Source organism: Gigantopelta aegis, chromosome 6, assembly GCF_016097555.1.
Source record: "Gigantopelta aegis isolate Gae_Host chromosome 6, Gae_host_genome, whole genome shotgun sequence".
Classification (NCBI taxonomy): domain Eukaryota; kingdom Metazoa; phylum Mollusca; class Gastropoda; order Neomphalida; family Peltospiridae; genus Gigantopelta; species Gigantopelta aegis.
In genome coordinates this window covers 76,928,784-76,941,442 of record NC_054704.1, presented here as the reverse complement: position 1 = coordinate 76,941,442, position 12,659 = coordinate 76,928,784, and the positions used below count along the sequence as shown (strand labels likewise).

General features: G+C 35.2%; 1 protein-coding gene across 1 annotated transcript in view; it reads left to right on the top strand.

The window, feature by feature from the left end:
* The first annotated feature begins 35 nt into the window (after positions 1-35).
* Positions 36-12,659, top strand: part of LOC121374124 (sodium channel and clathrin linker 1-like) — a 28,247-nt gene continuing 15,623 nt past the window's right edge. Inside the window, exons 1-12 of the mRNA XM_041501064.1 lie at positions 36-180; positions 2,861-2,934; positions 3,488-3,531; positions 4,860-4,932; positions 5,351-5,406; positions 5,916-6,045; positions 8,662-8,733; positions 9,028-9,078; positions 10,166-10,236; positions 11,391-11,481; positions 11,806-11,897; positions 12,320-12,406. Of these exons, the coding sequence (XP_041356998.1) occupies positions 117-180; positions 2,861-2,934; positions 3,488-3,531; positions 4,860-4,932; positions 5,351-5,406; positions 5,916-6,045; positions 8,662-8,733; positions 9,028-9,078; positions 10,166-10,236; positions 11,391-11,481; positions 11,806-11,897; positions 12,320-12,406 (905 nt within the window). The 5' untranslated portion in view covers positions 36-116. The remainder of the gene's footprint in view (positions 181-2,860; positions 2,935-3,487; positions 3,532-4,859; positions 4,933-5,350; positions 5,407-5,915; positions 6,046-8,661; positions 8,734-9,027; positions 9,079-10,165; positions 10,237-11,390; positions 11,482-11,805; positions 11,898-12,319; positions 12,407-12,659) is intronic.

Genomic DNA, 12,659 nt, shown 5'->3' with positions numbered 1-12,659 from the left:
AGTGTCACTTTTTAATAACAAATGTGGTGGCAATTTTGACTTTTTCGTGTTTTTGACAGCTGCTTTTTGACTGCTTGTTGACCCACAAAGCACGCAAGCTGTCATATTAATTTTGCATGACGGTGGATAGCAAAATGTTATCTTCTGAACATGCTGATGTTGAGTTTCTTCAAAATCAAGGTAACAATCCTGTCAAAAACTACTGCTCACCAGACGAAACATGTTTGGGCTAGTCATTTCTGATGGTTTTGTTAATGTCTTAGGGCTCAAACGTCCAAATTTATTACCTAAGTCAGTTTTGAAATGTTTTTGCCATGGGAAAAATACTCAACTATGGCAATTTAGACCCTGCCAACACTGGCAACAGCTATTTTAAACCAGTATTAGGCAGTAACCTTTGTAACAAATAAACATTCAAAACCGAAACTTAAATCCCTTCATTGCTTCAATCGACAGCAATACTTTTTATCCAGCTGGTGCAAAAAATCTGCCATCAGTAAAGCCCCTGACTTGTGACAGTTGATTTAACAGTAGTGGTCTGGGGATTGGCCTTTAGGAATGCTGGTCAACTCGCTCCCAAAACCAAATCGCCACAGCATTTGAACAACTTGTCCAAAACTTTACTGTGCGTAAATACTTGTGAACAAATTAAAAATGGACCTCTACAACTTTGGTGTCATTTTATTTCTTAATATTACAGTGAAACTCTGCTATTACGACCACTTATTAAATGGTTTTATATTGGGGAGATCCTAATATCGGATAAACAATGAACTGTCAAGCCTATTTTAACAACGTTTGTGAGTTTTTAAGGAATTATACGGCAAGGCTTTTGGACTCCCGACTGGTGTGCATATAATTCAACAATATTTAATGCACATTATTGCTTAAACTATTGTTATATTTAATTGATAAAATAGTAATTATATGAGTTGACTAAGCAGTGTAGGGCTAGTTGACCAACAGCTGGGGCAAGTTGATTTTGGAGCGAATTGTCCTGCTCCTGCCAGCAGGTGTTAGCCTAGATATTAAGGGCTCTCCCAACATTTTACAATATGAATATTTTACAAGTAATAAAAATAGAACATAATGATTATAACTTGTTCCAAATTTACTAATAAAAGGGGAAGTAGAAGGAAGAAAAGGTAAAGAGGATGAACAGGTCATTATGGCAGTTCATATTGTCTCAAAAATTATAAACAAAATATTAAGTTTAAATTTTAAGAGATGAAAGAAATTAAAAGTACCATTCGTCAAATATATCACATAAAAAATATGGTTGCAAAGAGTGACTGTAATCGACCTTAGTCTCAGAGAAGTGGCGGGGAGGGGAGAGAGATAGGTCCTTTTAAATAGCTAGGTCTGAAGGGACGTAGAAAGTGTGGTTCTACGTCCGAATATATATATATATATATATATATATAGCTGGTATTCAAAACTTGTGGCACCATGTTTCAACCGTTTCTCAACTGAAATAGTGCAACAAATGAACACACAAACAAAAAATGTGTAACGTACCGTTGTCACTAAATCCCGATTGAAGTACTTGCATCATTATTAGCAAAATAATTCGCGGAATTTACATTGTAAAACACAATTTACATTTGGAAACTAAATTACAATTTTCGGTGAAGTTTGAAAAACTATTGCTGTTTTACTGTTGCCACATATGTTGTGTCTTATTTACCAGGTTTACTGCTTGGTCTATTGCATCTGCACAAACGTGACAGTTTTTTGACAGGAGTAAGTTCAGCCAGCCATTTTTTGTTAATGCTTGTCTTGGGGAAACTGATTTTTACGTTTCATATGATTTTAATCAATAAAATAATGTTATTTATTCTGCTTATTGTTTTATATGCGTTCTGGTTTGAACACATATTTTTTATTACAGTCAATTGTTAATATCCCACTTTCAAAAGTCAGGACTGAACTTGTGTCCCTGCCCGCTTCTCACTAATGACCCGTCATCTTTTGTTTATCGTGAGTTTGATTGGTTTCTTAGAAACGTAAATATCTTTCAGGTTTATACCAATCACTAAAACAAGCATTACTTAGCCTTGCTTTTACAGATGTCTTACACACGGTCCAAACGTTTGGTTAATATGACGTTTTATTTACATTGGTATTTTTCATATCAATATATCGCAAGAACTGTAACTCTGGATGAACTCTGTCTAAGCCAGCATATTTTATCGGTCCCAAGTGAATCAGGTTTAGAGTCCACTGTGTATGTATATATATATTTTTTTAATTTTCAATGCAACTTCAACATATTATATAACCGGCCTCGGTGACGTCGTGGTTAGGCCATCGGTCTACAGGCTGGTAGGTACTGGGTTCGGATCCCAGTCGAGGCATGGGATTTTTCATCCAGATACCGACTCCAAACCCTGAGTGAGTGCTCCGCAGCTCAGTGGGTAGGTGTAAACCACTTGCACTGACCAGTGATCCATAATTGGTTCAACAAAGGCCATGGTTTGTGCTATCCTGCCTGTGGGAAATGCAAATAAAAGATCCCTTGCCTGTCGTAAAAGAGCAGCCTATCTGGCGACAACGGGTTTCCTCTAAAACAGTGTCAGAACGACCATATGTTTGACGTCCAATACCCGATAATAAGATACAAAAATCAATGTGCTCTAGTGGCGTTGTTAATAAAAAACAAACTTTTTGTCACTGTAATCAAAAGTGAATTGAATATGATAAATTAAAATGACATGTTGGTCGAAATTAGATACATGTGTGGTTTCTTCATAGTGTTTATTAAGCTGATGAGGGTGCATGGGTGCATATGTGCTTCCACCCCTCAAAAATGAAAGTCTGAGTCATACTTATTTATGTTTTACTATTTTGTTTATTTTAGTGCAACGACTGAATTCAGTACTTGCCCAGTACCAAGCAAGTGATCCAGCTAATGCATCGTCAACATATAATCAGGTTGGTTTAGTCTGAAATAAAATTTCACATTACAATGTGTTTCTTTTTACATGTGTGTGAATGTTAATAGCTTGTCAAGATTTTGTTTAGTTTTGAGAACCTAATTTCCTCTAGTGTGATTAGAAGCTATGTAATACATACTTTTAAACTAAAAGGTGTCAAGTACACATAATTACATACATGAACATTGTAGACTTGAAACAATCATCTCTCACTGGTGAAACAAATATTGGTAATCTAGCTAGTAAGCCACTTTATTCACCTGACATATGCGATACATAACCAATCAGGCAAAAACTAACTTTGTTATTTAAATTTGCAATATTTATTAGCTGGTAAAAAACCTACAATGTTCTGTGTTTGGAATATTATGTGTCACATTTAAGGGATATTTGTTTAATATTAAAGTAAATATATTGCACTGCATGTAGTCTATCATTTAAAAAAAAAAAAAATTTGAACTGGGGTCTGACTACTAGTAACATAATATTATTTTACTTTGTGTTTGTTTACATCATACATGAGTATATATATTTGTTGTGTTTTCGTACAGTTAGCTGTGTCTGAAGAGTCAACTCCTTGGTTGACAGACAAGAGGTAAGATATCTAAGATCAGTAATATCTTCATATTTTATCACTTTATTATTTTCTTATGTTTGTTTCTCTATTTTAGTTAACCGACTTCAGCCGTAAATTGATTTTCAAGAGTTATTTCCCCTTATAAAACATTTTATTTTTCATAAATTATCTTGTAATTTTATTTCTATAATCATTGTTTTTCCACATGATTATTGTGTTTACATCATATATAAACATAAATAATTTTTTTATTATTTATTCGTTTGAATTAAATTTAGACCAGAAGAGTAAATTATAAAATATTTTCCTTCAGTATACTGAGGGAAATAATATAAAGTGAAATAAGGGCTGAGACTGTTAAAATATTATTAGGTTGCTTCATTGTAATCTGTTCCAGGCATGAAATTTCAAATAAGGAAAGTAGTTGTACACACACACACACACACACACACACACACACACACACACACACACACACACACACACACACACAAGCAAACACATACACAATTCCTTTATGTAAAAGAATGAAAGTCAAGTGCTAAAATACTACTTCCGTTTTTTTTTTACAGCAAATGAAAGGCAATCATGCTACTGTTCACCTATCATAGAGAGGCTTAACATTGGACATGTATTGCTATTTGAATATATACATGTACAATCAAACCTCTCTTAGCGGTCACCTGTAATCAGCGGTCACCTGTCTTAAACGACCATGTTTTGTCCCTCCCAAACAATTTATAATGTAAATTCACCTGTAATGAGCGGTCGCCTGTATAACGTGGCCAGCAGCCACCTAAATTGGATCCCAAATCGCTAAAATACCTGTATTAAGCAGCCACAGTAAATGTTTACTGTTATATAAAAGGGATATTTTAACAACAGGGATCAGGTGCAGCAAGTAACCGATCTTCACACCTTCAGGAATACTGTTACCCATTTAGTCCTGACATCTCTACTGTGTATCAATTAAGAAAGTATGACTAGAATGCATCTAATTGCCTCTGGGCAGGCTATGCATAACATAAGTAGATTCACTTACTGTGACAGTACATTGCATGAAGTAGGAATTAAATAATTAAATGTAAAAAGAAAACAAACTTGTTGAGAACTTGAAGGAGGCGACATGTCAAAAGTTGATTTATAGTCAACTGTGAAACACACATCCGTTAATTAGCAGTACAAACAGTAAAACAAGAAACAATAAATGTTTTAAAGACTATATAATCAGTGACCACCTGATTAAGCGGCCACTTTTATTTACTCCCTTGTGTGACTGCTTAAGACAGGTTTGACTGTATATGTACATACACATCTTTTTTTTCTCTCTCTCTCTCTTTCTCCAGTATCCTTTCTCCTTTGCTAGCAGAGTATGACAGACTTCTTAACAGCCAGCAGCAAGAGATTAACATATATAAGGTTTGTCTTTTTCTTTCAAAGAATAATTTTAAATATGAGAAACTTTCTTTCAAAGTGCAGTTTAATTGCAACAGACAAATATAATAATGTAATAAATTTACTATTAGATTGACTTCTGTGATAAAATCATTTATATGGTCATATGTCTCATGGATTAATAATACGAAAGTCATTATTTTCTCTAATATTAAGCAAGTTATACATATATTTTTTAATCTGTTAATACATTTCTGAAATGTATGGAAAATTAAGAAACAATTATTTTCATTAATATTATTATAGGATGCTGTTCAACTATTTTAATTCAGTAAACATGTGTTTGTGATATAAATTGAATTTGCATAAAGCTGTAGTAAGTAGTGCACCAATGAGATACCTACTTTTTGTTTTACATATTATAACACTTGTTTAATTGCAGAAAGATCAAACAGAACTTAGAAATAATGTAAAACAGCTGATAGAAGAAAATGAAAGGTGAGGACAAATCATGTTGTTTGTTTATTGATTTGGTTGAGTTCTAACAAATTAGTTTTGGCTTAGGTTTCATGGCAACATTATGCAATAGTATGCAGCACTTTACCAAAGTCTGAACTTACAGATTTTGTACAAGTACTGGCCAAGAACTACTATGACTTGTCATATAAAAAAACCCCAGTGCCAGTCATGGCAACTCAATTGATAAATTCATCTGGCTGCAGGTTAAAAAACACCAACATCATTCTTAGGAATTAAATGAATAATTAAATGTATAATGGCACCCCAGCACGTTGTTTAATCAGTAGTTACATGCTTTAGTGAACATCTGTAATTATAGCTATTCTCAAACTTAGTTACTAAGTTATGAAATACATTCAAGCAAAGTTAAATGACATGTTATGGAAATGAACAGTAGTTTATGTACATCATTAAAGGTATAATGATCTGTTCAGCATTTTGTTTTTGTTCAAGGACATTTTAATCTCTAGGTGGGTTTTTTTCTACAGATTATTCCATGACTTCAAGGACTCAGTTCCGAGTGAACTCCCTCCTTTTGACCAAAATGATCTTAATTCACTTACCAGCGATGAGCAGATGGTGCAGAATATTCGGCAACAATTACAACTTGCTCTGCAGGTAGGAATTTCTTTTATGGAGATCATTTAGTAGTTTGGAGATGTGTTAATTATAGGTATTGTTTCATGTGACTATCCCTCATTCAGTGTAAGTTTGCTGGCCACCATATCAATTCTTGTCTTTTGCTCAGCATTTATGTTTCAAATCAATATCCTTTAACACAAATTGCATAATATACTATAGCATCTCTAGCTCTGTTGATGTCTTCTGTTTTGTAATTTTATTGAGTCATTTTATACTGCAATATATGTCTGCTTGCCTTGTCTGTCCTTTCCTTCATGTTAGGTGATGTTAAACATTCATTCATTCATTCATTCATTCATTCATTCATTCATTCATTCATTCATTCATTCATTTATTCATTCATTCATTCTTTGTCCTTTTCTGGGTTACTGTGTTAAATGCCAAGTATTTTCACATTACAATCTATGGACAATAGTAATGCCTGAGGGCTGATTTTATGAAAGGTGTTTATATTCCTTAGTCATGTGTAACCTTCCTAGATAGTTGTGTACATTTAATAATTGATAATAATACAGGTGTTTTGCCTAGTGATGGGAATCGGTTGGCACCAACCGATCAACTTTCGATTACACAATCAGTTAGAATTCCATGACCATAAGAAGGCTTTGAATTATAAGGACCATGTACCTATTGTCGTGTGCACCCTGCAAATGGCTAATTGTACCTTTATTAACTATTTAATATAATTTGTCTTTATGTACACATGAAAACAAACCCAAACCACAGTATATTTACATCAATTTTACCATCTAAACTAGAGGAACAATTACAGTTGACATTTTCCCCACACAATCGATTATGGATTTTTATAATTGATTATCACATCGTAAGAACCAATCTGAATAATGTTCGATTATAATCAATCATTGGAATACCACTAGTTTAGCCACTCAGAAATCTCATTTTGTTTGCATTTGACTTGAATATATCTTGTATTTAAACTTATTTAAATTTGGTTCTAAATTTTAAGATGTTAAGTTTTACTAGGAATCAAAAGGTTTGTCACAATGAGATCACTAAATGCTAAGAAATGCATACATGAGACAGCGCAGCAAACATCGAGTTTTCTCTCCCCCCACCCTTGGGGCTGTGCTGCACGAGCTTGGCCGCTTGGCCAAGTATCATGTTAAACGCAATGGGAGCACGGCTATTGTCACCTTGTATTATGGTGACAATAAACAGAAGAGATCGGGAAGTAGGAGGAGACGTCGTCCCACGGCAGCTCAGGGGGGACCAAACCGGGCGGCTCAACCACCAGGGGCGGTCCCTCCTGCTTCACAGAAGAAGACGAGACCGGCAGGGGCGGTTCAGGGGGAGCCAAAATTGGCAGCTCAACTGCCGGTGGCGGCCCCTTCTGCATCGCCGTCCCCCACTACTCAGAAGCAGCAGACGCCAGGAGCGGCAAAGGGGGAGCCAAAGCTATCGGCTAAACCGGCAGTGGCAGCCCCTCCCCCTGCAGCACCAACGTCGATGGAAACAGGAAAAGTGTCGTCCGCACCAACCAATCCACCGGCGTCTCCACGAGTTGTTGCGACAGCGGTTGCAGAGCGTGAAGCCAAGAAGAGGAAGGTGTCGGTCCAGGACTTGTCCGACACACAGCCCACGACTTGGCAGATCGCACGCAACAAGCTTCTTGGACGGTACCGCAACTGTGTGAAGGGGGAGTTCACTGCGACCTCTCAGCTGCCAGGCCCCTTCGTCACCAAGAGCTGGAGACCAACACCAACTGGTCAAGGGTGGTACCAGTTCCAGTACGTCGAGGGAAGTCGTACCTACTACCTGACGTCGGAGCGGAATGGGATGTACCGGCAAGGCTTACTGAAATCAGACATGGATAATCCAATCGTCCATCGGATTATCAAGCTGATACTTCCGGAAGACTACTCAGCAATACTTCGGGGAGAGTGCTACATCGACCTGCCTCACTTCTTCCCGAAGTTCCGAGCTGATCATCTCATCAACTCGCCATGAGTTCCGCTGCGTACCCTCTCCTAGGACATGTACTTCCTTTTTTAGGGCTCAGTTGGACTTTAAAAACATTTTTGGCCGCAGTTCAAAATTTTATGGGTTTGTTTTGTTTGGTTTTTTTTCTTTGTAAACAGTCCGACGCAGTTTATTTTGGCAGCCCGTCTAAATTGCTCAAATCACCTTAAAACCTTTTCGGTCGAGCACTCTAATTTTATTGTTTGGACTTAAATTTTTGTAGCACATTTTGGTCTTCGGTCTTTGACCTAACTACTAAATTCGTATTCCAAATTCCGCCCACCTCAAAATTACTCTCACCCACCAACCCCCCCCACCCCCCCCAGCAAATAAATAAGACTGAAAGGTTATTTTGGTCTATGTAGACCTATTTTAAATGTATTAATGTTATATACTGGCAGCTAATGTATACAAGGTGTAAACAGTTTGTTATCATTTTGAAGCTTTACCGACGGCACTTTTGTGCCATCGGTGATGCTCCCGATCTACGGCAAATGCTGTCGGTGCCGTTATTAAGTTCAAGCCTTGCAGAATAATAGCTTTACATAGCAGATCTATCATTATACATATTACTACAGTCAGTTGTAGTTGTCTTCATTTTTCTTGCAGGAGAAAGAAATTATAGAAGAAAAATGGAGAATTTCTTCCCAAGAGATTGACAGACTTGAGTTGGAATTGTCTGTATGTACATAAATATTAAAAAATCATAATAAATAAAAGCTTTAAGGTCAAATAAATAAACATAATTTATATGCAGTCCCTTTAACTACATTTAATTTATTTTGTTTTGTTGTTGTAATCATGACCGTTATAATCAGGACATTATTCATTTAGCATATTATATATCAGTATACAGTACATAACTGTTACAGTGTTGTGAAGGCAATTTAAAGGCATTGTGGTATGAATGCATTTTCATGAAATTCTATGTTTCTGATTTTTAAGATAGACGGGGTATTTTGTTGTTTTTTGTAGGCAGAGAAAGAGAGTCATCAGTGGCAAGTTGTGGAACAGCAGGCCCACCAGGTTAGTGTAGTAATAATCAGCTACCATGGCACTTCAGCACATTTCACTTGAACTTAACAAACATGAGGGTTAAAGCCTCTAGTGGTGGTGGTGGGGGCATAATCCATATTTTTATCTTTATTTATATAGGGGGCAGGATGTAGCCCACTGGTAAAGTGTTCGCTTGATGCGCGGTCGGTCTAGGATCGATCCCTGTCGGTGGACCCATTGGGCTATTTCTCGTTCCAGCCAGTACTCCACAATTGGTGTAACAAAGCCCGTGGTATGTACTATCCTATCTGTGGGATGGTGCATATAAAAGATCCCATGCTGCTAATCGAAAAGAGTAGCCCATGAAGTGGTGACAGCGGGTTTCCTCTCTCAATATCTATGTGGTCCTTAACCATATGTCTGATGCCATATAACCATAAATAAAATGTGTTGAGTGCATTGTTAAATAAAACATTTCCTTCCTTCTTTATTTATATAGAGAATATAGACAGAAAAAAATACATTTTTGTTCTCGGGGGGGTGGAGTAGGGGGATGGCACAGGCCTCCTCACCCCTCGGTTCCTATAGGCCAGATACAGCTATTTAAATCTCAATATTAGTTCATAATTTAACTTTGCATTAAACATGAATGGGAAAAAAAAATCAAGATGGCAAATTTGAAAAGCAGTGGAATGGCTCATGCTTATGAAATATGTTGAGTCTGATTGAAACTGCAGCAGGGTTTATATGGGTCATAGAAATGCTGCAAAGTCATGTAATTTGCAAGTGTCACAATACAGGTCTGCCAAAAAATCCAGAAAAAGCAAAAAGTAATAGAAAATGCCTTTATGGAGGCGTGGAAAGTCATGGAATTTGGTTGATAACAAAGTGAATGAATTCTGAACTTTATATAGTTTGAGTCCTGACTGTAACATTATTATAAACACAGACCTCGACCCCTGCTCCTTATAATAATTTAAAATCAAGTCTCAAGGCCAATAAAGTCTCACCCAAAATAACATGCAGTTATATTATATTGTGATGAATGTGACAGTACTGCTATTGTATTTAGGAATCAATTCATGCTTTTATGCTTCTTTTGTTATCTTTAATCTAGGTCAAAGACCAGTATATGCAGACAGTAGCAGCTTTAAATAAAGAAATAGAGAATCTGCAAACACATCTTAAGTATGTTACAATCGGTTATCTTTTAAAATGTTTGTCTTGCTCTTAAATCTACCCCAAAAGAAGAAAAGGTTTAACTTGTTTTCAAATGTCGATGGAAAAATAATGAGTGACGGTAATGATTAATAGCTGACTGATTTACAATTGCATTAAAATATTTGGTTTTGATTATAATTATAATATTCTCATAGAATTTTTTTTTTTTAGGACAGTTTCATTATGTAAATGACAGTTTCATTATGTAAATGATGTCATATGTAAATCACATATGAGATCAGTAAATAAAAGGCGCTAACTGCAGTAAAAAGAAAAAGGGAATTCCCCATTTAAAAGTTCTGGTCCGTAGCGCACATGTGTGATACAAAATAAATTTATCACATGGTTTCAAAATGTCTTTATCACTATAGTAAGATTGAACAGGTATGTAATAAAACCTTTTATTATAGCATTCACAAGTGACTAAGAATTCTCATGTCTTGAACTGCATGCTTAGCCAATTGTTCTGAATCAAAGTTGAATTTGGGGAATATTTTTCACCATTAATTTGCCACAAAGCGTCTTTACTTTTTTGGCTTTTGGTTAAATGAAATTTATCCTGCAACCACTGATTCTATTGGCCGATTATGATGACCGATTTGAGCAAAGTCATAAATGTGTACTAGCAGATTACGACTTTTGGGATGTCTCATGCATAAATACATTACAGAATCATCCATTTGGCCTCTAGGTCATGGTACAATGTAGGTAAAGTAACAGAAATAATTGTTTTGAGGGCTTACTTGATAAAAATGATGACTAGTTAATGGCGTAGGATATCGGCATTATCCTGTTCAGGCCAAATGGGAAATTTACTGATTGAAGTTGTCAAATTAATAATAATTTGGGGATGTAGTTAAACCTTTATAAATTCAAGATATAAAAAAATGTTTTAGGTTTTTGTTTCATTTAAATAAAACCAATCTATTCCCCCTCATTATACTTCGCAAATATGTTTTATCTCTGTTTTATTTTATTTTTGTTGTCTTTTTTGTTAATAATAATAATATTAAAATAATAATAAAAATAACTTTATTTAATAAGGATGACAGGTTTAGCATAATCTAATCTTCCAAGAGGCCCGCAAAGGAATTATTTTAATGTGTTTTGCTATGTTTCAGGGAAACACGGACAGAGCTTAATGCTTCCAATTTGCAGCTTTCTGAGCTTCGAAAGAATGAGTCCGAGTTAAAACAGCAACTCCTGTGGAAGGTGAGCAATATTTTTACCTGTTAATTTTTAAAGATGATAGTACTTTCTGATGCATTGATTATATACAGAAGAATTGTATTTTATTGAATTAAAACAAATTATAATAGAAGAGGTATGTTGAATCTTGATTTAGAATAACCTACGGTAACCAAGTCCAAACTGTAATATGTATTTATTTAAAAATATTTACACGAAAAATATTACACTAATGCAAAGTTAGCTTAACCATACTTTAAACAATTGGGCCCCACTGTTTTTTAGTTGTACTTTCTTTGTTAATAACATAAAAGGTTGTGATTGTTTAATCCCAATAATTTATTTCAGGATCAAGAACAAGCTGATATTATATTTAAAGATGGAATTTCGGATAGCAGAGTAAGGGAATTAAAAAGAATCACTGATGAATTAAGGCAAAGGTAAGGTGCATGCGTCCCCAGCATAAATGTCGTATCATGTGTTTTATATACATGGACATTTGTATGTCAGTAACTTTGGTGCAAGATTGTATTTTGGTTGCAGTTATTAATTTTCGTTTTGCTTTTGATCAATTTCAATGAGTTATTTTATTTCTTGGCAGTCATTATTGGTAGTTTCAAAATGGTGGCCATGTATGCTGTATTTGTGATACCAAGCCTATTTTGTCCTAATAATGACACTTGACTGAAATTAACTATTTGTGTACTTGATCAATATGGTATATGATACTCAACACTAAAACCCCCAATATGATTTGACTTCATATATTAATCTGTTGATTTTTTGTAAGGCAGGTATATTGTTATGTGGTATTTTGTTTGTATTCAGGATAAAGTTAATTATATTAATTTAATAATTGCAGGGTATCCACATTGCAACGAGAGGTGGATGAGCTGAAGATGGATAAGGGGTCATTGGAGGCCAGGGTTATTGAACTGCAAAAGAAAACGTGAGTCATCCCATCTCACTCACTAGTGTGTTGAAACAAACAGTTTCTAATTATTGTGATCATGAATAGAAAGGCTCTTATTTTGAATTATAGTAAATGTTAAAGCTTATATAACTATTGTGATTACAAAACTTAAAAATTAATAATTAATTATACAAGAGATTTAAACATTAATTATAACTGATGAAATTATAGGAGATACGAAAAATTGTTAGGCCTGGTAGGAGACATGTATTACTTTAGCAGTACTCTT